Here is a 26011-nt window from a genome sequence, read left to right on the forward strand (position 1 = left end):
GTTTCCTAGCCTTCCACGTCTGCATTCTTACGGGGTAACTGGTGACATGCACCCATGCATATATACACACAGCAGCCTGTGGAACTGCTGGAGGGGCTCCTGCCTTGGAGAAAGGGGAGCTGTTAATGCCTCAGGTCCCAGGGTGACGCCTTGGTGTCCAGAGGGGCCAGCGTCCCACTTGGCCCATGGGGTGGGAACACTTGCCATGCCAGGGAAAGCTTGTGGGTTTGTAAGTGAGCATCAGGAGTGGCTATCTTCTTTTAAAAAAAAGGGGGGGGGTTATTTATTTTAATTTCAAAAGCAGATTAGATTTATGGAAAGAAGGAGAGAGAGGGGAAGATCTTCCATCTGCCTGTTCACTCCCCAGATGGCCTCAATGGCCAGAGCTGAGCTGATCTGAAGCCAAGAGCTTCCTCTGAGTCTCTCATACTGGTGCAGCGTCCCAAGGCGTTGAGCCATCCTTGACTGCTTTCCCAGGCCACAAGCAGGGACCTGGATGGGAAGTGGAGTAGCCAGGACATGAACCTGTGCCCGTATGGGATCCTGGCGCTTGTAAGGGGAGGATTTAGCCACTGAACCATCACATCAGGCCCAGGGATGATTATTTTTTAAAGGTTTTTTATCCTAATGAGTTAATTTAAATAATTTAATCAGCACCTTATTTTTAATCTATGGAAAGTAGCTGTGGAATCTAGGAAACTTGGGGCACCCCTCCCCAGTGCCAGTCAAGGTCAGCCATTTTGCATTTGTCTGTCTTCATCTGTTCTCCACCTACACGCACAGGGTCCTCAGTCTTTCTCTATACCCCAAGGCAGTTCTGCGTATCCTTTTATTATTGTTGAAACACATATTTATTTGAAAGACTTGCAGAGACAGGGAGAGACAGAGAGAAGGAGAGGGAGAGAGGTCTTTCATATGTTGGTTTTACTCCCAGGTGGTCACAGCGGCTGGCGCTGGACCGGGCTGTGAGCTGGGAGCTCCTTCTCGTGTGGGTGCAGGGGCCCTGCTGCTTTCCCGGGCTCCTTAGCAGGGAGCTGGATCAGAAGCAGAGCATCCACACTCACATGGGATGCCACCATCACAGGCAGCACTTGACCCACATGTCCTTGGGGGAGCCCAGCTGCGCTGCCCTCCTACCTGGGACTCTGGTTGTGATTTGGGCCCTTGACTTGGCAGCTGAGGCTGGTGGGCATGATGGGGAAAGGCTGCAGAGTGGGGCTCCCAGAAGGTCTGCTCTGGGGTAGGGGGAGAGGAGCAGGCGTTTTCCTGCCCAGGACTTGCTTGCTCGTCATAGCTGTCTGTCACTAGTTCTTGTATGAACCGGATACTCTGTCTATAGAGAGCAGAGTAGTCCAACTCGTGGTGGCTGGGCCATCCCAGCCAGGGCTGAGTGAGCGGGGCGCAGGGCGGCAGGGCTGGGGGAGGCTAGCCTGTGTGTTCTCCAGCCCCTCCCTCAGCACAGAGGCACCCCCATTGTTGACTGTGCCAGACAGGAGAGTCTGTGTGTCTTCCCCCCCCGAAGGGTACAGGATTTCCTCTAGTGGAGGAATAGCCCTGGTGCTTCTTCCCTTGTGGTAATTGAGTATCACAGAAAACAAAGCAGGGGAGTGTTTGTGTGCCCAGCCAGAGTCACACTGCGGGGAGAATGGGGGTGATCTGGGAGGGGCTCTGTGGTCATGACCCCCGGCTGCTGGTGCAGTGGTGGGTGGCTTTCGTTTGCAGGAAGTCTTCATACAAGGGAACAGGATCAAGCTAGGAGCTGGCTTTGCCTGCCTTCTCTCAGTGCCCATTCTCTTTGAAGAAACTTTCTACAACGAGAAGGAAGAAAGTTTCAGCATCTTGTGTATAGCGCATCCTTTGGAAAAGAGAGAGAGCACAGGTAGGAAACATGGGTTTCTGGAACTTTCTCCTGGCGCAAGAATTAAAAAGCTAAGCATCTCAGGCTGTCCTCTTGTTAGAGGATGCTATCTGAATGGCAGCCCGTTGCCCTCTCTGCCCTCCGGCCTGGGAGGATGAGGCCCTGGGGTCTGTGAGAGGAGGACCAGGATGGGCCGCGTCCCCCCTCCCGGCCTCGACCCTGCACCTCTCTGTTTCAGAAGAGCCTTCGACGCCCTCAGATCCCTTCTCCCTGAAAACCATCGAGGATGTGCGAGAGTTTCTGGGAAGACACTCGGAGAAGTTTGACCGGAGCGTGGCATCCTTCCACCGTGCCTTCCGCGAGTGTGACAGGAAGAGCCTCCGTCAGCACATAGTCAGTAGCTCACGTGGTGCCGTGTGGGGCACACCCCGTCTCTTGCTCTGCACTTGATCTTAGCCAAAAGGCCGAGAAGCGATTCTTCTCTGGCTCTGAACCTGCCCTCGGGTGCCACCTCCACAGCTTGGAAACTCGGCTTCATGGGTTTCTCTGGGATGAAAAAAAGGGTGGCCTCAACCACTCTCGAAAAATTTGAACTCTGTGAAGTCTAAAAACAAGTAGTACTGTCATCTGTGTTAACCCTCAGGGGTAAATGCATGCTGACTTTTAATGCATGTATACCTTAGAAATGTATATTTTAAAAACAAGTCATCACAAAACTGACTCAGTGAAGCTTGCATGAGCCCCTGAAAGCTGATTGTGCGGGAAGTGCGTTGGGCGTGATGCTGAGCCGAGGGTCGAGGGTCGGTAAGGTGACACCCCCCCACCCCACCTCTGTTCCGCAGGACTCGGTGAATGCGCTCTACACCAAATGCCTCCAGCAGCTCCTGCGGGACTCCCACCTGGTGAGTGCACACAGCACCTCCTGCCCAGAGAGGGTGGTGGCATGCCCACCTGCAGGTCCAGGTCCCCTAAATCTGCTTCTCTTGCCTGCAGAAAACACTTGCCAAGCAGGAGGCCCAAATGAACCTGATGAAGCAGGCAGTGGAGGTGAGGGAGGGGAGGGCAGCCGCGGCCACACGGCCCTCTGTGGACCCACACACCCCCTCCCTGCCCCGTTGACCTTGGGCTCTGTTGCTGCTCTCACAGATGTACGTCCACCATGAGATTTACGACCTCATCTTTAAGTATGTGGGGACCGTGGAGGCAAGCGAGGTAGGTGCTCAGCGCAGGGCGGAAGCCTCCCCTTTGTACTCCTGGATGAGAAGTTTGAAGCCTCGTTGAAATCTGTTGTCAGGATGCCGCCTTTAACAAAATCACGAGAAGCCTTCAAGACCTTCAGCAGAGGGACATCGGTGTGAAACCTGAGTTCAGGTAAAGGGTGCGCTCGGAGCCTGGGGCACCGTCTGCGTCCTCGCGGCGTGCCCACGGGACCCTGCTGGTGTTGACGCACAGTGTGGTCACTCATGGGTGCAGAGGGAGGGCTGCCCTTTGCACCAGCATGCCAGCTGCGTGGGAGCTGAAGGGCATGGATTTTGTGCAGCCAGTCTGCACGTGGGCACCTAACCCACCCGGCTAGGGTGTGTGGGTAGGGTGTGGCTCCCTCCCTGCCATGCAGGCACCCGCCCTCCTGTTCATTTACCTTTCCCTTGGGGTGCACAGATGTCTCCAGTAGCAGTCCTTCTGGAGCTAAGTATTTCTGTTCACTCTACATCTCTGGCATAGCTCTGTTACCTAGCAGCCTAGATGGAGTTTCAAGCTCCCCCAGTGGTTGGTTGGTTTGTTTTGTTTTGTTTTCCTTGAGTCCAACGACTTCCTGGTACCTGTTTTGTCTGTTAAGTACTGTTACTGTTATAAGGAGCGTTACGACTCAAGGTGTGCCCTCAGATCCAGGAAGAAGGGCCCTCCAGCCGCCTTCTCAAGTTGTCCCTTTCCACACAGCTTCAATATCCCTCGTGCCAAGAGGGAGCTGGCACAGCTGAACAAGTGCACCTCCCCGCAGCAGAAGCTCATGTGTTTGCGCAAGGTGGTGCAGCTCATCACGCAGTCCCCCAGCCAGAGAGGTAGGTGCTGGGGCCAGGGCTGCCCACACCATCCTGAGGAGTGTGGGTGTCCCAGAGTCTGTTCTGATTGGGCCTGTGCTTACAAACTTTGTGGAGGCGGGGTTAGGGGGAGTGCTACATCAGACATGGTTAGGGTAGGATTAAAGAACAGCCTGGTAAGGATAAGGCTTTCTGTGTGTGTGGAAGCAGGGTGAGGGAAGAGCACAGGCATGTGGTGGCAGGGGCGTGCGTGACTGTGGGTGGTGGTGAGGCCCCAGCCCGACCCTGCAGAGGTGCACAGGAACCTGCATGAGAGCCTCGGGAAGGGAGCCTGCTGGCTTGCTGGGCGCGGTGGGGAGGGGGGAGCATTTCCACTTCCCTCTTTTGTATTTGCATTTTTTTTTAAACCCAGGAATGCGTTATTTAAAACTTCAGACTAGAAAAAAAAATTTAATAGAATGAAGCTCCACTTGGTCACGAGAGTCTCCCAGGTGACCTCCAGGAGCCAGGGCATTGGGTGATGGTGCTGGGCACGGTCACCACTTGCCCAGGCTCCCCGCAGCTGCCTGGGCAGCCTGCAGTTTAGTTACCTGTCTCTGGTACACGTTCCTAAGCTGTGGGCGTTTTCTGACCTGCCTTCGGGACTCTGCAGGAAGTGGTCTGGGGTGTGGTGATCTGACTGGAGCGTGCTCTCTGTGGGTTGAGTGGTCATGCACTTGCCAGTCCTCTTGAGTCTCATGATTGACTTTGAACTTGCATTTCCTCCTTGCAGTTAACTTGGAGACCATGTGTGCTGATGACCTGCTGTCTGTCCTATTGTATTTGCTTGTGAAAACAGACATCCCTAACTGGTAACGTGGCTTCTGTTTTTTTTTTTTTTTTTAATGCTGTTTTGAAATGGCCATACTGTGCCACAGCAGCTTTAGTGCAGTTCTACAATGAGCCTCCTTTTAAAAAAATTTATTTACTTTTATTTGAAAGGCAGATTTTTTTTTTTAATAGAGAAAAGGAGAGATGGAAACAGAGCTTCCATTGGCTGGTTCATTTTCCAAATGACTGGGCTGGTCAGGAACCAGGAGCTTCCTCCACGTCTCCCATGTGGTTGCAGGGGCCTCTTGGGCCATCCTTTGCAGGGAGCTTGATGGGAAGTGGAACAGCCAGGACTCCAATTGGTGCCCATATAGCATGCTGACACCATAGGCAGAGGTTTCATATACTACACCACAGTGCTGCCCCGATGAGCCTCCTTTATTTGTTTACCTTCTAGGAGCCACGTGCTGGGCCTCAGCCTCCCTGCCCTCATCCTGCAGAGAGAGAGGCTGGCTTTCCACTCACAGATGGGAGAACTGAGGCCCAGCGGGCATCCCCTTCTCATTCCAGGTCACACACCTGGTTGGTGGCTGAGCAGGAATTTGACTCCAGTTCTTTCTGATCCAGAATCTATCCTCTCTCCACAGGAACCCACAGCTTGCATTTGAACAGTCAGCTCTCTACACACTAGGCTGTGCTGGGGAAGTAATAGGTAGTTACGTTCGTTCTCCTAATTGCACATGCTCTGCATATAGATGGATGTGCCAACACCCCAGGCAAACAGGTGTTAGATCCATTGCTCACACTCATAGCATTGTTTTGGCAAGAATGCTGGTTGGTATCCAACAGTAAACTTTTCTTCTTGCTTTTGTTAGGATGGCGAATCTGAGTTACATCAAAAACTTCCGATTCAGCAGCTCAGCCAAAGATGAGTTGGGGTACTGCTTGACCTCAGTGGAGGCTGCCATTGAGTACATCCGGCAAGGGAGCCTTTCCACCAAGCCACCCGTGAGCTGCACCCCTGCCCTGCCCCTGGGTCAGGGTTCTGGGCTTGGTGCGTGGGGATGAGGTTCCCAGATGGTCTCCCCCAGAGCGAGGCCCACCCTCAGCTGTGTGAGGGCTGTGCGCCTCGAAGACCATGTGACCAACCAACCAGTGAGCCTCCCAGTAGACTGAGAAGGCAATGAGTTGTCCCTATTGTTTGCACTGTCAATATGCTGCTTCATTAAGCCCCTGGGGGGTTGGGTTCAGAACGGGGCTTCCTTGATGAAGACAGGCCTGAAGTGACTGATGGTTCACTGGTGCAGGTGTAGGGGTGAGGTGGCTGTGTGGTTGCTCTCTTGGCTGGTGGCTTGCTGAGCTTTGGCCAGAGGAGGTGGCTGTGTTTTGCTGTGACTTGTGAGGTCTTCAGGCGAGTGTGCCTTGCTGGCCTCCTTTACTACATCACCAGCTTACGAAGCCGCAGTGACAATGACAAACCACTGCATCAACTTGGTAGCCAGGGATGGCTTGGTAACGTTTTGCTATGTCTTTTTTTCATTGTGTATACAGATGTTCTTTCTAGAGTTCAGGATTGTGCTGCGCCTGTTGGCACGTAACCTGCCAGCATCACAGGGCTTTATGAAGAATTCAGATCTGTTGTCTGGGGTCTGGGTTGATCCCTGGCTCACTCACAGGGCTCATCCCCTCTCTGATGTGCTTGCCTTGTCTGTTTGCGTGAGTCAGGTGGAGTCACTGTCATTTTGGCATGCGTGTGTATTCGTGTCTGCAGGTGGGGAAGAAGGGTTCTTAGAGCAAGTTATTCTCTGTGAGGTTCTGAGGACCTGTGCTGCCCTTGGCGTATCTGGGCTGGTTTTCCATGGTAATCCCCGCCCCTGTTCCTTCCCTACAGTGGGTCTGATCAGTCACTATCTTTCTGGCTCTTGTACCCTGCAGTGGAGTTGGAGTGCTCCTTGTTGGGGTGTGGGCCAGGACTCTTGTCACCTGGTAGGAGGTGTCCACCCCTACCCTGTTGTCCCCCGTAGCGCGGCTGTCCTGCCTGCTTTCTTTCTGTGGCACTCTAGCAAGGTGTGGCCATGGTCATTTTGTCATTTGCATGGACTGTCTGAGGGATCATTGCATCAGAAGCCCCCATGGGACACTCCAGAACCCCTGCTTGTGTCTGTGGTATCCCCTCGCTGGGCCTCACTGTTTCTGGACTCCCTGGTATTTCCTGTCAGGAAGCCCCCAGGCATGGTATTTAGCTGGGACAGGCAAGTAGAGACGAGGGACCCCTCTTGTCTGGGCTGCCTGGCCCTGGCCTGTCCTGGTTGCAGAATGACTGAGTCTGTTGGGTGTCAAGCCAAGGCATGGGTTGTCATCGTGATCCACTGAAGTCCATGCCTTGCACGTTACAGGAGACGAGCTCCCTCTGTTACTGACAGAGTGTATCTCATGGTCTTGGGCAATGCCAGTGTGTGCTCACGGGCTCCTCTTGAGTGGGGAAGTCCCCTTTGAGAGGGCATGAAGCCCGTGCTGGGCATTGGTGTTGCTCCCTAGAGAAAGATCCCTCATGGCCTGCAAGGGTTTTGGGAAGCGTCAGAGCTGAGTGTCCGTAAGTCGGGTCAGGTTAGGTTTCACTGAGAACTGTGTGCTGTAGCTGCACCAGGCACATGGTCAGACCTGAGCTGACTGCATAACTTCCTTGCAGCCTGTTCCTGAAGGAAAACCTCAACCTTCTGAGACCAGTGGGTTGGCCTCTGGGTAGGGGACACAGGGACCTTTCCTGCCTTCCTGCTGTGGACAGATGACCTCTGTCCCTTCCCAGGTGGGCCCTTTCTCATAGCTCCATCTTCCCTGGAGACTCAGCCCCTCTCCTTGTCTGCCTGCCCTTCCCAGGGTCCCAGCAAGCTGAGGCAGAAAGCCTGTCTTTACTCACCTCTGATATTCATCCAGCCCTTATCTGCTCAACTGTAAACCACAGACAGACTGCAAATGCTTTAATATGGCCTGGGACGGGGGCAGCTCTTCACGGGCGGGGTGCTGCTCCTTGTTGGGCTAACTGGGGTACTGGTCAGAGGCTCCCTATTGGCAGTGGCCCCCAGGAACGGCCCACGTCCCCCTCCCAACCTCCAACCGAGGAGTTGTTGGCTCTATGACCAGGCTCCAAGCCTGTACAGAGAAGTGGTGCCCCAGTTTTGTGAAGTTCCTCTGGCAACAGCTTCAGCTGGGGAAAAAATTCCCTTTTCGCCCCCGACCAAGGTTCGTTTTCTGGAAGTTATGCTGTGACTCGGTCCTTTAGCTGCAGTGCTGGAGTGAGTGTTGATGTGTCCTGGTCATTCATTGAGCACTTGTAGGCTTCTGTGACATGGAGAGCCAATTGGACCAAGAGGGGTGGCTCCGGCAGGTGAGAAACACACAGAGTTGGAGTCTCCTTTTGTCTCTGGAATTCCCCCCAGGTCTTTGGGGACCCAGGGGCCCCTGTCTCATCTTCTATAGGATGGAATCTGTGGTGGTGGTGTTCAGCCTGGCACTGGTTGACAATTGGCTCTCCCCCGTGTGTGGTGCTATACAGGTGTAAGGGTGGACACCTGGGAATAGAAGCGGCCAGGATGTCCACACCCTGCCCAGAGGAGATGGCGTGAGCACACCGCCCTTGACACATGGAGGTGACACATTGCATACGTGTGACCTGCGGCCTGTCGCCCTCCTCTCCAGAGCCACCACTTCCAGGGAGCCCTGTGTGACCACCTGATGGGGAGGGGGGCATTCTCCATGCCAGGTGTCAGGGAGGAGCCACTGTCCCCTGTCCCCTGATGAGTGACTGAGCTGGAGGCGTGTCCTGTCACGAGCAGGCTGTGTGACCTTTCCCCCCAGGAGTCTGAGGGAGCTGACGACAGGCTGTTCCTGAAGCAGAGAATGAGCTCGCTGTCCCAAATGGCCTCCACCCCCATCGATTGCCTGTTCCAGGTGAGACCCAGGGTGTCTGCGTGTGATCCCGTGTCCTTCAGCGTGCGCCAGGGCCGTCTGTGTAAAACATTGATGTTCCCTGTCCCAGGTCGGGGGCGGGGAATCCCAGCTTAAAGTGTGCAGCCATCACGCCGGTCCACTTCCCGCAGTGCCAGGTGCGCTGGGCAGCGCACCTGGGGTCTGGACCATAAAGAATTTTACTGGACTGTTCATCTCTGTCCGCCTGGCAAAATACATGGTGGTGGCCCTGGCCTGGTGGTGCCTCTGCTGGGCTCTGGAGCTGTGTCCTGGGTTTCCATTTCTGTTTTAATTATGGCAAATGTGTGAAACAAGCAACTTGTTCTGCCACTGTCCCCAAATGTGGTTTCACCTAAACCGCCACCTTCTCACGCCACCCCACCTGGAATTGCTTTGTAGTAGCTCTCCAAAAGCTGATTGCGTCATCCGTTAAAAAAAAAAAAGATACAGGCACGGGTTCCTGAGAAGATTCTTGGGAAATTTGTGCTTTCAAAACATCATAACCGGTTCCTTAAATGTGGACGGTGTTTCTGGGTGTCACTTTGCAGCACATCGCCTCAGGCAACCAGAAAGAAGTAGAAAGACTCTTGAGCCAAGAAGACCATGACAGAGAAGCCATCGCTCAGACCATGTGCCACCCTCTGTGCTTCTGCGATGACTGTGAGAAGCTGATGTCTGGGTAAGGGGCGAACGGGGCAGGTCCAGGGTGACGGGGCCCCACGGAATCCTGTAGTGTGAGTGCGTGCAGATGCGTGGGTAGAACAGGACAGGGACAGCCGCCCCGCCCTGACAGAGTGGGGTTTGCCTGAGAGGAAGTGACAGGGGACACTGGAGTCGGCCACCTACCTTGCTGGTGCTGTAGGCTCATCATGAGCTGGCACAGCCCATCCCTGGGGCTGTGTGGGAGAACCTGTCTGGAGTCTCGCCCTGTGCACAGTGCAGCCAGGCCATTCCTGTGCTGAGTCTTCAATGTCTTCTTGGCATTTCAGGAGACTGAATGACCCATCCATTGTCACTCCGTTCTCCAGGGATGACAGGGGCCACACGCCCCTCCACGTGGCCGCCCTCTGTGGTATGTGGGCTCTGAGGGAACGGTGCTCGCTGTGGCCCGGTCGAGGCCTGGTTCATGGCCGGGGATTAGGGGAGGCAGTGAAGGGGGTTCGTGGGGAGCCCACCCCTCAGAATCCAGAGGCTGGGAAGAGAAGGGGAGCAGGTGTTCTGCAGGAGGCATCTGTGCTGCCTCCTGTGTGTGTGGCTCACACCTGGGCTGGCGAGTGAGGCTTGCACCCAAGCTAGGAGAATGGCTTTAGAATTATCCCCTTGGGGTTCTTTTTAGAAATATTTGATTTCATTTATCTGAAAGGCAGATTCATTCTCTCTCTCTCTCGTCTGCTAGTTTACTCCCCAAATACCCACGATAGTGAAGGCTGGGCCAGGCTAAAGCTAGGAGCCTGGGACTCATTCCAGGTCTGCCATATGCAATGACTTGAACCATCCCCTGTTGCCTCCCGGTGTAGACATGCCTGCTCCATCTGGATATTCCTGTAGTCCTGCCTGGAGGCAGTGTGTTTGTTTTTAAAAGTGGAGGGCCCAGCGTGGTAGCCTAGTGGCTAAAGTTCTTGCCTCGCACGTGCCAAGATCCCATATGGGCACCGGTTCTAATCCCAACAGCCCCACTTCCCATCCAGCTCCCTGATTGTAGCCTGGGAAAGCAGTTGAGGACGGCCCAAGGCACCCTGCACCCGCATGGGAACCTTGGAAGAACCTCTTGGCTCCTGGCTTTGGACTGGCACAGTTCTGGCCGTTGCAGCCGGTTGGGGAGTGAGTCATCAGACAGAAGATCTTCCTCTCTGTCTCTCCTCCTCTCTGTATATCTAACTTTCCAATAAAAAGAAAATAAACCTTTAAAAAAAAAAGTGGAAAGCCCAGATTCCTCCAGTGTTGCCAGCCACCCTCCTGTCTCTGAGAGAAGAGCCTGACTTCTGAGGGTGTGGGATTCCTATAGAGTTGTTCACACAGTAGGTGTCGTGTGGGGGTGGCCTGCACTGTCCTGAACTTGGCTGCTTCCCACTTGGTGACACCCAGAGCCGTTTCTCCTACAGAACACTGCGTCCTGTGAACCAGCCAACCCCAGGCATCCTCCATGATGCGTATGGCTCGGGTCCCCTAGAAGGCTCCCCCGAAGTTCCCCCGGTATATGGTATCTGGCTTTACGTCTGCGCTGTTTCCTCTCACGCCCCAGGCGTGTCCAGGCAACCAGGGCTAACACAGTGTGGCTGGTTTTGCAGTTGGGGTCTGGGCTGCCGCTCTGTGCTCCTTTTTTCTCTGTAACACAGTCCTCGTGTTCTGCAGGGCAGGCATCTCTCATCGACCTCCTGGTCTCCAAGGGCGCTGCAGTCAATGCCACAGACTACCACGGGGCGACGCCGCTGCACCTGGCATGCCAGAAGGGCTGTCAGAGCGTAACGGTGAGCTGGCTGTGCTGGCGCCACCCCAGGAGCTGCGAGTCTGGGGGGGATGACATCGTCAGGTCTGGTGCCAGGAGCTGCAAGTCTGGGGGCGATGACATTGTCAGGTTTACGTTGGAAAGTCGCTCAGCCTCTAAGATGAGTCCCTTCGTGGGCTGCATCCTTTGCTCCCCGCACGGATAGGACAGGAAGGATGAGGGTGGTGGTGTCACTGCAGGCTGAGCATCCTCCGTCCTGAATGTCTGGCAGCCCACATGTATTGGGTTTCAAGTTTCTCTGAGATGTTGCAACATTTGCCTATGCTCAGTGAGATAGCTTGAGGTGGGACCCATGTCCAAACACAAGACACATGGAGACTGTACATGCTGGTTTTGGCGAAGCTGTGTTTTGACTGCCACGTGAGGGCAAGTGTGGGATTTGCTGCCTGTGGCATCACGTTTGACAGAAAGCTTTCTTTTGGGGGCATTTTGTTTGTGGATCTTGGATCAGAGAAGCTCGAGCTGGAGATGAGATGGAGCCCAATCCAAAAACGGGACCCTTCGTGAGTGTCAGGGACATGCTGCCCGAGGGAGCTGGCGGCACTCACCCAGCCCCGTCCCCGCTGTGTCTTCTCTCCTTGGGCAGCTGCTGCTGCTGCACTACAAGGCCAGCGCCGACGCGCAGGATAACAACGGCAACACGCCTCTCCACCTGGCCTGCACCTACGGCCACGAGGACGTGAGTAGCCTTTGCTATTCCCTCCCCCCTCACATGCAGAGAAAGACAACTTTCTGATGAGTTCAAGGCTGTTTTGTTTTCATTTAACTTGTTTATTTGAGAGGCAGAAAGAAGGATGAAGGGGGGAATGAGCGTGGGCGAGAGGAGGAACAAGAGAAGGCAAATGAGCAAGGGAGCACTCATCTCCCAGTGCCTGCCGTGGCTGGGCTTGGCCAGAAACTGGGACCTCAATACAGGACTCCCACGTGGATGGCGAGAAGCCAACTCCTTGAGTCCTGACTTGCTATCCCCTCCACTTACACACCAGCAGAAAGCTGGGATCAGAGTGAGCTTAAGCTCACAAATTCAGGCCCCTGGATGACATGCACGTTCCAACCAATATCATCACACCTGGGCCAAAATGCCTTGCCCTGATGTGGCATTTCTGTGTTAATGATTATTGCAACACTGGGTAGGTGGTTTTATAAAAAAAAACTAAAATATTTTAAGTCATGGTAGAGCCACTTCTACAGAAGCAACAGAGAGCTAAATCACCCTGTATGTGATCCTGAAATGAAATCATTTCCATTGATTGCTGGACATGGTCGCATATCCCACTTTCTACTTTGTAATAATGTTGAGGAATTTCATAATCTCCAATTCCACTGACTGTTTCACCATGCACATGTTACTTTTCCCCATCCACTCTCCATGCCACTCATCTCTGCTGGTACTCACGCACAGATAGATTTATACAGGTAGTCAGGGGGTTAAGGTACAACAAGGTGATCCTACGCTTTTTTTTCCCTGCCAGTTTCTGTCCTAACTCAGGAGCACATTGTAGGCCAGCCAGTGTAGGTCCAGCCCTTTCCTTACTAGCAGCACAGTGACCTGTCATGGGTACTGGGCCTGGGGAGCTCCTGAGACCTGCAGGGGGTGCTCACAGGACCAGCACGGAGCTGCAGCCACGGCTGCAGGTTGTTAAAGTGGACAGATGGAAAGCAGAGCCCTCCAAGGGAAAAGGCTGATGAACAAGTTGGGGAAGCCATCCCCTGCTATGAAGGTGCCAGGCCATGATGCCATCAGCGATGGGACGTAACTGCATACTTGTGGGAAGTGTGATCTCCCGGGGGAGCTCCTGAGGGACCAGTGGCCATGATTCTGTGGAGGCTTGTCGCAGAAGGACCCTCTACCTAGCGTGCACACTCTGAGAAGGAGAGCACGCCTTCATCCCTCAGCCACATGGGGGGTGGGGGGAGCCCAGGAAGCCACCTGGAGCATTCCCCAAATCCCAGAGCCCAGGGGCATGCAGACCAAACGACAGCGGCCTCAGGCTGCTGCGGTAGCAAGGCTGTGTATGGAGACACCATGGTTTCTGCCATGGCTTGAGTGGCACTGGGATTCTTTCTATAAATACATTGATTGGGTAGCATGGACCTCCTGAGTCCCAGTCTTCCCTTGGGATGCGGTGCTTAGGAGTGATGCTATGGCCAAGCTGGGAAATGGACTGCAGACCAGGGGACGGTGCAGGTTCCTAAGCAGGGCTGCATCCCCATGTCTCCTCAGTGCGTGAAGGCTTTGGTCTACTATGACACACAGTCGCGCAGACTGGATATCAGCAATGAGAAGGGAGACACGGCCCTGCACATAGCCGCCCGCTGGGGCTACCAGGGCATCATAGAGACGCTGCTGCAGAACGGGGCCCCGACAGATGTGCAGAACAGACTGAAGGAGACGCCACTCACCTGTGCCTTAAACTCAAAGGTAGCTCCTCCCTCTGTGGATCCAGTAGGTTCCTTGCCCCCCCCGGGTAAGTGGCTGCGTTGCGGCAGCTTAGGCTCTTGATGGGTGGCCGTGGAGGACGCAGGGGGTTGTGGGATGTGTGGGTGGTGCTGTTTGCAGCTGCTCTTCTCACCTGGGGCTACTCATGTCCCCTCTGTCCACCCAGATTCTGGCCATCCTGGAAGCTCGCCAGCTGTCCTCCGACAGGCAGCAAAAAGCCGACAGGCAGCAAAAAGCCGAGGTGAGTAATGGGGCTGTGCCCGCTGGTTACGTTGGGGACTGAGGGCTGTCGAACCTACGTGTTATACCTGGTCCCTTGTCTGGCTCCACTGCAGGGTCCTGAGCGCTCCCCTCCACACTCTGTGGACTCCATCAGCCAGGGCTCCTCCACCTCCAGCTTCTCCTCGGCTTCGTTAAGCTCCCGGCAGGACGAGGCCAAGAAGGACTACAGAGAGGTATGGCTTCTACATGGAAGGCCGGGAGGGCAACTCGTGGCCCCGGGGTTCCTGGCAGCTGGTTCTTGGGGCTGCTGCTCCTCTGTGGTGGCCGCCTCTCCCACTGCCATGCACACCTGTGCTGCCTTCCATGGTCTGCTTACTGAGTGGCTCCTTGCTGGGTGTGGTGTGCGTGTGTTTTAGGGAGGGTGGAGAGGGTACGAAATCCTCTAAAGAAAAACAGGTGAAATCGGATTCTGGTTGCCTGACTTCAGATCTGTAGCGGTTTTCTCTGCCTTCTACCTCCCACCCCCACGGCATTCCAGTTAACAGCCAGGAGTAGCTCTGATTCCCTGCAGATGCTGTGCCTGCACCGCATCCCTCTGCGTGCACGCACCACATTCTGCAAAAGCCTCGTGTAGCCTGGAGTCTGTGCAGTGTCAGCCCTGACCGGAGAGGTGGGCAGTGTTGGCTGCACCGTGCCGGGTGGGTCCTCACCGAGTGTCTCTTCCCCTTGGAGGCCCGAGCTGTGGTCTGCTCGCAGAGGGCCCCATCAGCTTAGCTCCATGCAGCGTCACAGCAAGAAAGTCTGAGGTTACGGCTGGAATCTGGTGGCAGGGGGCACTGCCTGCAAGGCACCTCGTTCCCTGGATCATAAGAGTTGAGTGTGAGCTTCGAACTGACCCTCTCACCTTCCCACACAAGAAACACTTAAGGCCCGATGGATCTCAAGTGATGGCCAGACCTCCGTTCACTAGCCACCTCCCAGGATGCCCCCGCTGGGCAGTGGAGGAATGTGTTTGGAGGCACCATAGGAGACTTTATCACAAACAGCCTCCCACGAGTTGCCAGGGTTTCAGAGCACTTATATTTTTTCCATTATGTTAGTACTCAGATCACTTCGCTAACACTCTTCTTCCTTTCATTAAGGTAGAAAAGCTTCTAAGAGCGGTTGCTGATGGCGATCTAGAAATGGTGAGTTCTGGGTAACACCTCTGCCAGGCCTGGGTCTGGATTCTGGCAGCTGCGCCTGAGCTGCCTGGCTGGTTGCACAGCTGCTTTTGTGCCCTGGTGGAGTGACTGACGGGCATGTTGTGAGTGTGCCCCCTGTGCTTTGGATGGTGTTGTTGCAATGAGTGTGGCAAGAGGTTGGCAGGAATATGGAGCAGGTGCAGGGGTCCAGGGTGTGTGTGGGCCCTTGAGCCAGGGAACAAGGCAGGTAGGCAGGCAGGCAGGTAGGCAGGCAGGCGTGGCGGGGACAGAAAGTGGTGGAGGTGAGGACAGAGCCTACAGTGTCTGTGTGACCCGGAGCAGCCAAGGGCAGCTGCAACTCCAGGCCAGGAGGCCAAGGTCTGAGTGATCGGATGAGATGGTGCTGGGCATTTTGGATTGGCATCTGGGGAGGATGTCACAGCTCAAGCAACTGTATCTGTCCTAACAGTCACCTGATGGGTTGGAGTGGACAGCGAGATGGCCTTTGTGAGGTTTCTCAGGGGTGCTTTCCCTGGCTGGCCTCTTGGCCTGAGTCGGTCATACAGAGTGGTAGCTGTCCAGGGGTGATGGACAAAAACAGAAGCTGCTGAGCTATCAAGAATCTGAACATGGTTATCATTGGACTGTGCATGGCTGCTGTTAGTCCATCAAGGTGATGTGTAGTTCCCTGGGCTGGAGGGGGCACAGGGAGTCCAGGTGGCCATTGCTGGGCTATCCTCAAGATACAGGACCCAGGGGGACTCAGAGTTCTTTGGACAAGCAGAGGAGGATGACTTTAGGCTCCCCAAAAGCCTGCTGTGGACTGGCAGGCAGTGAGTTGAGACACTCATGCAGATGCCCAGTCAATACCAACCACCCGGTGCCTGGCCTACACCTACCTGTTAACTCACTAGCCCACCTGTTTGCCTGTGCCCCGGGATGCAGGGGGTCCGCATGACCCCTCCGCACCTAGCTCTAGACACATGCTTTGATCTTTTGGGTCAAACTGCGTGTTCAGTAGACTAGCCTTTGCTGGGACGTGTGTTTGGGCTTTTCAGGATTCTTTCCAATATTTTCACATGTGGACTGGTGTGTTACAATAGAAGCACTGGTATGGAGTCCAGGAGCCTGTGTGCACTTGGTCAGGTGCCATGGAGTAGCCGTCGACCGCTTGGTGCGTTTCTGCTGGCTGCAGGGCTGGGGGCTGAACCGTGGTGGGGATTGGTGCAGGTCAGAGGAGGCCCCAGGGATTGCGCTGTTGCAGCTCACTCTAATGTCCGCTGCATCTCCCTGTGTCCCCATTAGGAGACCCCAGAGAGGCCGGAGGCTTGAGTACCCCCACGTCCACAGGGGAGTGGAGGCCATTTGTAAACGGCTCTGTGGCTGAAGAAGGAAGTGCAGGCCCTTGGTGGTGTGTGTGTGAGAGAGAGAGAGGCAGAGACAGAGAGCATGACCTTGCGGCTTTGGATGCAGCCTGGGTGGACGTGAAGTTCCTATTTCTTCCTGCTCTGATCCCCAGGTGCGTTACCTCTTGGAGTGGACAGAGGAGGACCTGGAGGAAGCAGAGGGCAGTGGCTACACCACCACAGACCAGGAATTCTGCCACCCACTGTGCCAGTGCCCCAAGTGTGCTCCAGCCCAGAAGGTGCGGCCTGCTGGCCACCTGGGTGATGCTGCTGAGGGTAGGGGGAGGGAGGGAGGCCTGTCTGTCATCCTCTCAGGAATGTCCTGGGTTGCTCATCCCCACCCTGACCACGTGGCTGCCAAGAGGCACCTCCGAGGACCACAGCAGGGGTGCCTCATCTCACATGACCAGGGTGGCTCTAACTTGGAAAGCAATTGTGTAGCTCATAGCTGAGTCCTTGCTGCCCAGACTGCCCCCCAACCCTCTGTGGCCACTGCTGACATGCTAGTGTGACCAGGAAACAGTGGATAATGGCTTGTGTGATTGAGTGCCTGCCACCCAGGTGGGAGATGCAGATGGAGTTTCTGGCCTCTTGCGTTTTGACCTCATTGCCTTGACTGTTTTGGGTGTTCAGAAAGTGAAACAGAGGGTGGAAAAATCTCTGTGTCTCTCCTCTCTTTCTCTGTCATTCTTTCAAACCAATAAATCTTTTAAAAAATGAGTTAGTTCACATTTTCTAGAATTTTGTGAAAATGAAATCATATACACACATGCACACACACATATTGTTGTGTTAACTTAAGCATTATGTCAAATGCCTGTCCTCTATTTTCTTTTTAAAGTTTTTTTTTTTAATCTGTTTGAGAGGCAGAGAGACGGAAAAACATAGTTTCCATCTGCTGGTTCACTCCCCAAACCCCTGCATGTGCAGTGTCACGTTGGGAGCTGGGAACTTAGCCAGGTTCTTCCATGAGGATGTCAGCCCCTAACTGCTGCCTCCCCAGAGTGTGACATGGCAGGAAGCTAGGGCTGGGAGCTGGATCCAGGAAAGGTCCAAAGGACCACTGCCCACTGGCAGGCATCTGTTTCTGTGTTTGCCACGAGGTGAGGACTGGCGGGCAGTGTCTTCACGTGTGCGCACCCGGTTATTCCAGAACTTTTTGAGGATTGGACATTGTCCCCCAAGGAACGGTCTAGCACGTGAATGCAGTGTCTTAGGGGGCTGGCTTTACTACAAACAGAAATCAGTAGTTCGCTGTGGCTTTTTATATATGTATATAATGGCCTGGGTCCCACCAGGATCCCAGATTTTGCACAGCGAGCCAGTTGAGATGCATTGAGTTCCTGAGCCCCGTTTCCTGAATACGAATGACATCTCGTTTCCAACGTGTGCACCTTCTAGAAGCTAACAAGGCTCCCTGCCAGCGGGCTCGGGGTGAACGTGACCAACCAGGACGGCTACTCACCGCTACATGTCGCAGCCCTGCACGGGCGGGCAGACCTCATCTCTTTGCTGCTGAAGCATGGTGCCTACATTGGGGCCAGCAGTGCCAGCCAGGCCGTCCCACTGCACTTGGCCTGCCAGAAAGGCCACTTTCAGGTATGGCTCTGCCTCGGGCGGGAGTCGGGGGTTGTTGCAGAGGGTTTGGCTTGGTGGCTGGTCCGTGCACGGGTACATTTCTCTCCCTACAGCCCTGACAGTCTGAGCTGCACGTGGTGGGACCAGGACGTAGAGAGCCAGCTGCCTTCTCACACTGTCATTCACTTCAGACCCTAGCAAGAGCTGGTTCTTGTGCTGGGTGTTGGTCCTCAGGGTTCTGCCTGCAGTCGTCTCGCACTCTGTCTGCCAAGTGCTTCAGTGCTTTCTAATGCAGGCAGGACACCATAGAAGGGTCCTGGAGCAGTCCCGTTTTTCTTTTAGAAAACAATCTATGTGATGCCTCCATTGTCCTCTGTCGGCCTCACTGTGTAGTTTCTGGGAAGGACTCATTCAGATCTTCCATCTCTCGCTAACACCTAGAACAGAGCTTGAAGCATCAGTTTCCTCATCTGGGACGTGGGTCATATCCCCACCTCTGCAGAAGGCAGGTGCAGAGATTTAAATCCAAGCATGAGTACCCAGCATGCCGTCTGGCAGAGTGACTCCTGCAAGTCCATCGCTCCGGCCCAGCGGCAGCCTTCCCATTCACCCTTTCCTTACCCGTGGCTCCCAGGACAAGGCCTGTGTCCCTGGAGAGAGCCTTCACCGTGAGCCTAGACAGCTGTCAGCAGAATCCCAAGCTGGAGGGTTCTTCCCCACATGTCTTGGAGTTGACAGTTTTTCTTCTGTGGTCTAGGTGGTCAAGTGTCTACTGGATTCTCACGCGAAACCCAATAAAAGGGATCTGAGCGGAAACACACCCCTCATCTATGCCTGTGCCGGCGGCCACCATGAAGTCGCGGCACTGCTGCTGCAGGTAAGGCTGCTTCCTGGGCCTGCTGCCTAACACAGCTGTACGGTACCCTCACCAGCTTCACCCCTGCAAGTAGCAGGGGGCCTGGGAGTGAGCGGGACCGTCCCCTGTGCCCTCGTGCAGAGGGGCTTCATGCTGTCAACCTGCACGCGATGTTCTGGTGGCCCTGGGCTGCTGCTTCAGTGTTTGCTGTTCCGTCTGGGACTGACGACACTGCACATGCTGAAGGCATGGGCCTCGCCTGGCTTTCCGCGGAGGTGTCGTGACCAGAAGCCTGAATTGCTGCTGCTCCTTTCTCTCTCTGTCTGTCTCTCTCTCTCTCTCTCTCTCAAGATTTTACTGGGCCTGGTACAATCATTCCAATATATCAATTCTCACCTTGCAAGCTCCATGATCTCCTATGGCCACCAGTGTGTATCCTGGCTGCTCTGCTTCCCATCCAGCTCCCTGCTTGTGGCCTGAGAAGGCATTAAATGATAGCCCAAAGCCTTGGGACTCTGCATCCATGTGGGAGACCCAGAAGAGGCTCCTGGCTTTGGATTTGCTCAGCTCTGGCCATTGTGGCCACTTGGGGAGTGAACCAACAGATGGCAGATCTTTGTCTCTCCTCTCTATAAATCTCTCTTTTAAATAAAAATAAGTACATCTTAAAGAGACGATTTATTCGACTTAGTTGAAAGGCAGAATTAGAGGGAGATAAAGGCAGAGAGATCTTCTGCCCACTGGTTCACTCCCCAGATGGCTGCAACAGCCAGACCTGGGCCAGGCTGAAGCCAGGAACCTGAGCTTCATCCAGGTCTCCCCCATAGGGACAGGGCCACCAGCACTTGGGCTGTCTTCTCCTACCTTCCCAGGTACATTAGCAGGAAGCTGAATTGGAAGTGGAGTAGCAGGGACTGAAGTCGGTGCTCATAAGAGATACCAGCGTTGCAGGCTTAAGGTGCTGTGCCACAATGCCGGCCCTGTGCCTTATCTTCTAGGTAAAGATATGTTGACTGCAAAGAATTTAAAGAATCAGGGAAAAAGCCAACTTGGTTGTACTACTCAAAGGCAGTTCTTTTTAGTGCCTTCAAAGGTGTTTGTTATCTGGATAGGTGTGTTTTGTCGTTTGCCATTTGCTGTGTTGGTGTCAAGCCTCAGCTGTGTACTGGCTGTGGCCACCCTGTGGGTTTCAGCAGTTCTCCCTCTGTCCCTCCACATGGCCCCCGCTGTCTTCCGCTTTGACCACGAGCACCGCATGCACACCTTGGTACCTCTGAGCCTCACATAGTTTGTACAGAAAAGTTGAGAACTTGGGAGGCGCTCCTGCAGGCTTCCACTGGACAGTGCCCCTAGCCCCCTGGCCAGCACTGGTCCTCACACACCCCTACTCTCTCCTCCCAGCACGGGGCCTCCATCAATGCCTCCAACAACAAGGGCAACACGGCGCTGCACGAGGCCGTGATGGGGAGACACGTGTTCGTGGTGGAGCTGCTCCTGCTGCACGGCGCTTCAGTGCGCATCCTGAACAAGCGGCAGCGCACGGCCATGGACTGTGTCGAGCACGTGAGTGCAGCCTCCAAGGCCCTCCAGGGATCCCTCGGGGTTAGACCAGATCTGAGCTGGAAGCAGTCAGTCCTCCAGGTTTCCAGAACGCCTAGATAGCTGGGCATGCCGCCTGGGAAGCCAGAATTCATCCTGCTGTGTGGAGGTGCCCCCAGCCCAGTTCAGAACTTGAGGGGAAGCAGCCAAGTAAAGAAGGCTTTTCTGGTTTCATCTAGTGTGGTGTGTATGCGCCTGCCAGCTTGGCTGCTCTGTGGGGAGAGCCTGTTGGTCTGTGGATGTGCAGGAGTGGTGCATGCAAGAATGGTGATGACCAATGCCCGGCCCTTGCCAGTGCTATGAGAATTCCTTCTCCCCAGCAAGAGAATTCCTTCTCTCCTGGGGAGAAGATGTTCTTTTTGCTCCCAGTCTCCATGTTGAATTTTTATCCAGTTTTCTACCTGGGGATACAATGCTAATAGGCATACTGTGAGATGGTTGAGATGTTCAAGACATCATAAACGCAGTTCAGTTCTTTTCAGTGATATTTCCTAATTAGAATTGAAATATTTTAGATTCCAAGTTGCAATACTTTCTCAGAGCGATGCTGTGGATGAATGTGTGTCTTGAAGACTTAACAAGAGGGTGGAGGATCAAGAACATGACCTGTCCCTGTCAGCCCAGCCACAAGGAGTGCTGGGCAGAGGTAGAGCTGGGCTCCCACACTGGACAGCCTGCCCCACAAAGCTCTGGCCTCACCATCTTGGTTGCAGTTATTTCCCTGCCTTTTCTGTCCAGCCACATCGATACTGACATTTAGATTCCAAACAAATATTGGCCCGCTAGGAACAAAATGTCGCGGTTATCTCTCCCTGCCAAACTGTAGAACTCGAAAATCATGGAGTTGCTTCAGGTCGTCCCGAGCTGTGTGGCCTCGTTAGAGGATGCTGATGAAACAGACCACAAGGACTGTGTTACAGTGAAAATCAGGAAGAAATGTAAGAACTCACGTTCTGTTACTCTCTGCTTGGGTTCATTTGGAAATCCATGGGTACCTGCTGGTTTTCATGGACCACTGAAATGTCAAATGTGACCGTTGTCCTGACTGGGCTGGTGGGGATGGAGACAGGGGATATGTGTGACTCGTTCTGAGACAAGGCGGTGAGCTTTGCTTGATGGCTGTTTTCTGGCTGAGTGAGGACCCTGCTGAGCTTCTCCCTCCAGGGCTTGTGCACAGCCTCAGCTAGTTTCTGTCATGTCTCATATTCCAAGCCATTTCCTGTAAATACTACTTTTACAATTTTTTTTTTGAAGATGTGTTTATTTTCGGAAGACTTAAAGAGCCCTCCATCTGCTAGCTGACTCTTGCTAGATAGCTGCAGTAGCTGGGGCTATGCCAGGCTGAAGCCAAGAGCTTCATCGGAGTCTCACCTTTGGGTCCAGCAGCCCAAGCACTTGGGCCAATGGCTGCTACTTTCCTAGGTACGTTAGCAGGGAGCTGACTCAGAAGTGGAGCAACTGGGACTTGGACCAGTGCCCATAAGGGATGCCAGTGTGGCAGGCAGCACAGCTTAACTCACTGTGCCACCAACTAGCCCCCAGGTTTTAAAAATAATAATAACAATTATTATTATTATTATTTGTAGGTGTTCATAGATCGATAGTAATTAGAACAGCAGCTGCCAAGCAGTGTTGGATGTCAAGTGGTTATTTAAAATTTAATTTTATCAACTTACTTTTATTTTATTGGGAAGGCAGAGAGATTGACCAATCTTGCATTTGCTAATTCACTTCCTGAATGTCCATATAGAGCCAGAGCTGGGCCAGGCTAAACTCAGGAGCCTGAAAGTCAATCTGGTCTCCCCCATGGCCGGTAGGGACCCAGGTACAGGCACCAACACCTGCTGCCCCTCTCCCTCCCTGCCTGGAGGCTGGGCAGGAGGCAGACCTGGGACTGAGAAGGCAGGTCTCCAACATGGGATGTGGCATCCTAACTACCACCTCCAAGTGTTTTAAGTTCAGAAGGGTTCCTTGCTCCTTTTGAAAACCTTTGCTTCTTTTGAAAACAACTTTGCAGCTTTCAGTGCAATTAGGTTGGATAACCCCGTGGCTGGCTGGTTGTGACTGGCCGTGTGAAGTGACCGCAGGACGTGTCTGTGAACTGATGCCATGTCTTCCCGATGTCAGGGTGGGGCAGGGGGTGTTCGCACAGCAGTAAATAGCAATCCTTTAAGCAAGCAACAGACACATGGTTTTTAAAATCAGTCAATTTTGAAGTGAAAAGATGTCTTTCCTTTTCTCTCCAGGGAACTCAAAATTGTATGATCTGCCTGAGGAAACCTTCAGCAGACAGTTCTGCTTTGTTCACTCTGTGTGCCAGTTCAAGTGAGTATCAGATTGGAGTGGCCATCAGCCTCGCAGCTGCTGCAGGGCCCTGCCGCTGGGACTGGCCGGAGATCTGTAGCCGTTGAATGCTGCCACCCAGTGGACAGAGCGTTCACACTGCTGTCTCAAACGCTTCTGTTTCTTTGGGGTTTATATTTAATTTCTTTTGGGTTTCAGGGGAAGGACTTCAAGGGAAATGATGGCAAGAGATAGAAGTGTTCCTAATTTTACTGAAGATTCTTTACATGAGGTGAGTTGCTAAACACTGGCTGGCAGCCCAGTTTTTTTTTAAGATGTACTTCTTTTCATTGGAAAGCCAGATATACAGAGAGGAGGAGAGACAGAGAGGAAGATCTTCCATCCGCTGGTTCACTCCCCAAGTGGCCACAGCAGCTGGGGCTGAGCCGATCCGAAGCCAGGAACCAGGAGCCTCTTCCATTGTCTCCCACGCAGGTGCAGGGTTGTAAGGCTTTGGGCTGTCCTCAGTTGCTTTCTCAGGCCACAAGCAGGGAGCTGGATGGGAAGCAGGGCCACTGGGATTAGAACCGGCGCCCATATGAGATCTCGGCATGTGCTAGTCGAGGACTTTAGCCACTAGGCTACCATGCCGGGTCCAGTCCTGCTTTTTAAAGCCTAGCTGTTTTCAGAAGTCATCCACGGTAAACACGTGTCTCGGACAGTCATCTTCATCTCCTTCTCCCCTTGTTAAGAGCTAGCAGCAACTGACCGTGCAAGTCTGGAGGGGACAGTCAAGATGACAGGCGTCACTGTGACACTGAGAGATCGGTTTCTGAGTGGAGACAGTGAGGGGATAAGGATGGGAGAGGGAGGAGCGTGTGGGGTGCTGCAGGCCTGGGTGTGGAGTCTCTGGGATCCCTAGGGGTGCCCCCTTGTTGTAGTCCGCAAGGGAAGAGAACAGCAGTGCATGCAGAGATGAGTAAAGAGCATCCCCAAACATGAGACCGAGTTGTTTACGGAGGTCGTGCCTTCGTGGCCATCTGCCTCCTGTGCCATCTGCTGGCTCAGCTATGGGGAGAGGCCTGGTACACAAGCCAGGGCCCTTCCTCTGGTGGCTCTCCTCCTTAGTGACGAGGAAACATGTGACAGGGAGTGAAGAGTGGTTCTTCTCAGCATGCCGGATGTCCATTTCATCTGTATTGTCTCTCAGCTTTGCCAGTAGACCTGCAGACCTCTGGGAGGTCCGCAGTCTTTGACATGTGCCTGAAGTGGAGTGCTGGCTTCACCCCAGCTGGGAAATGGGGATAGCAATAGAACCCTCTGCTTAAGAGTTCCAAAGCCTAAACGTGAGAGCTTTGCCGTGTGTATGACACATCGCAGGACGGGCGTGTCACAATTGGAGTAGTGAACATGCTTAGCAGCTGTGCCGAGCTTGACTGCAAGACAGTGCAGGCATGGTTGATTTGACATGTATCTTTTCTTCAGCCAGAGAGGCAAGGGGTCAGCCTGAGACAGGAGGATAAGCTGCCGGAGCAGAGCGAGTCTCTGACTTGGGCCGGGAAAAGCAGTGAGCAGCCGGAGCTGCCTGGACACCCCACACGCACTGCTCCAGGCAACAGGGACAGTAGGCGACTGCTACGCAGACACACAGTCGAGGGCCCTGACCCTGCAGGCCACCACGCCACACACCGAGAGGCCACTACTTCCCAACCCTCACAGTCCTAAGGAATCGTTAACTTGGCTGCCGTGAGTACCCAAGGTGCTGAGCACAAGCAAAGCCTGGCACTACCCATCCCTTCCAGTGCCCGGCTTGAGAGAGGCTTTTCTGAGGTGAAGGACAGGCCACAAGACCCTTCCAGCTCTCTCCTCTTCCAGGTATAATGAATACACATGAGAAGAAGTGGACAGAAATCCCAGTGGGCAGGGCCGGAGCCTCCAGTCCAGGTGGTGGCCGTGTCACTGCCGGGGGTCTGAGCTCCTCCTGCTAAGCTCTGTGATGTGTAGCAAACTGCAGGTGCAACTCCCCGCGCCTGCAGGTTAAGCCAGAGACAGTAGGGGCCAGGCAGAAATGTCACACTGGAATGAAGAAATGGAGCCTGGGCCATGTTCCTTGGTAAAGCAACACTTGAACCCAAAGATGCCTCAACGCCATTTTGACGTTCACTCGAGTGACACCTTAGAACATAGCCTACACCACGCATACGGAGGAAGTTGGATTTAATTTTTCTTTTACAGTGTTTCCAGAGCCGTCCCGTTCTTTCGAGAACCTCCTTTAAATCTCACACCCGACAGATGGATACTAGAGTCGATTTGGCACATCTTTTCTTAGTCTTTTAATTCAAAACTTACAGCACAAAGTTACCTTAAGTTAGAATTTATTGTCACTTATTCCTTTTTATAAATTTCTATCGATTTTTTTTTTTTTAATGTTCCTGGTCTAGAGCTACAACCATGGGTTTAGTACCTTTTCAAATAACTTTGTAATAAGCAAATGGGATTGTGCATGTTCTTGGAAATACTTGTGTACGTACAGAAGGGAGGGCTGATTATTTTTCTACAAAGTAATTTATGATTTATAATTTTCTAATGTGCCTTGGAAATGTGCCAAATGACAGGAGAGAAATAGTAAACTTTATGATTTTTGAGTGCGTCATGGTGTACTTTTCTAATGTGCCAGGGAGCAGGCGTTTCTCAGCCGTTCTGCCACGAACATCGGAGGAGTATCACTTACAGGGGTCACTGACGCTGAGCATCTCCACACCCTTGACCAAGCCGACTTGACCAAGCAGGCACAGTGCCCAGGGCCCATGACACTTTGAGGGCCCTGCAAGAGTGTGTTCACTGATTCAGAGTTGTGGGTACAGCATCCTAGCCCAATCAGAAAGTAAGGGTGTGGTTTTACAAGTTATGATCCCAGTGTATTGTTCCTCCCTTCCCCCACTTGGAAACAAAACCGCCTTCCTGACTGAGGCGGCGTGGTTTTGTGCCTTCCCAGGCCAGTGAGTCAGCACAGGCGTCAGTTACCAAAAGTCAGTTGATCCTGCAGCACCTAATGTTTTGGGTGGTGCACTCTAAAAAAAGTTCCACGTATACCCGTTTAATTATAAAGTTGTCGTGGGTGACAGAACTGTCAAATGAGGAAGCAAGCAAAAAAAACATCGTTTGGTGTTTTTGCTTGCCCTATCGAAGGAAAAACTAGACTTAATAGTTGACTGGTAATATCCGAATTTCCATTCTGGGTAAAAAAGGAAGTTTTGCAGTAGT

General features: G+C 53.5%; 1 protein-coding gene across 1 annotated transcript in view; it reads left to right on the forward strand.

The window, feature by feature from the left end:
• Window positions 1-24353, forward strand: part of ANKRD27 (ankyrin repeat domain 27) — a 38407-nt gene extending 14054 nt beyond the window's left edge. The window contains exons 4-29 of the mRNA XM_040976487.1: window positions 1723-1879; window positions 2097-2251; window positions 2701-2760; window positions 2852-2905; window positions 3005-3070; window positions 3153-3229; window positions 3797-3918; window positions 4670-4748; window positions 5583-5715; window positions 8563-8655; window positions 9222-9352; window positions 9663-9745; window positions 11026-11141; window positions 11766-11858; window positions 13404-13601; window positions 13786-13860; window positions 13955-14074; window positions 14984-15028; window positions 16545-16670; window positions 17833-18030; window positions 18767-18886; window positions 20267-20428; window positions 21291-21402; window positions 22711-22789; window positions 22967-23039; window positions 24237-24353. Of these exons, the coding sequence (XP_040832421.1) occupies window positions 1723-1879; window positions 2097-2251; window positions 2701-2760; window positions 2852-2905; window positions 3005-3070; window positions 3153-3229; window positions 3797-3918; window positions 4670-4748; window positions 5583-5715; window positions 8563-8655; window positions 9222-9352; window positions 9663-9745; window positions 11026-11141; window positions 11766-11858; window positions 13404-13601; window positions 13786-13860; window positions 13955-14074; window positions 14984-15028; window positions 16545-16670; window positions 17833-18030; window positions 18767-18886; window positions 20267-20428; window positions 21291-21402; window positions 22711-22789; window positions 22967-23039; window positions 24237-24257 (2748 nt within the window). The 3' untranslated portion in view covers window positions 24258-24353. The remainder of the gene's footprint in view (window positions 1-1722; window positions 1880-2096; window positions 2252-2700; window positions 2761-2851; window positions 2906-3004; window positions 3071-3152; window positions 3230-3796; window positions 3919-4669; window positions 4749-5582; window positions 5716-8562; window positions 8656-9221; window positions 9353-9662; window positions 9746-11025; window positions 11142-11765; window positions 11859-13403; window positions 13602-13785; window positions 13861-13954; window positions 14075-14983; window positions 15029-16544; window positions 16671-17832; window positions 18031-18766; window positions 18887-20266; window positions 20429-21290; window positions 21403-22710; window positions 22790-22966; window positions 23040-24236) is intronic.
• The last annotated feature ends 1658 nt before the right edge of the window (window positions 24354-26011 follow it).

Source organism: Ochotona curzoniae, unplaced genomic scaffold, assembly GCF_017591425.1.
Source record: "Ochotona curzoniae isolate NIBS_2020 unplaced genomic scaffold, NIBS_Ocur_1.0 contig_2699, whole genome shotgun sequence".
NCBI classification, from domain to species: domain Eukaryota; kingdom Metazoa; phylum Chordata; class Mammalia; order Lagomorpha; family Ochotonidae; genus Ochotona; species Ochotona curzoniae.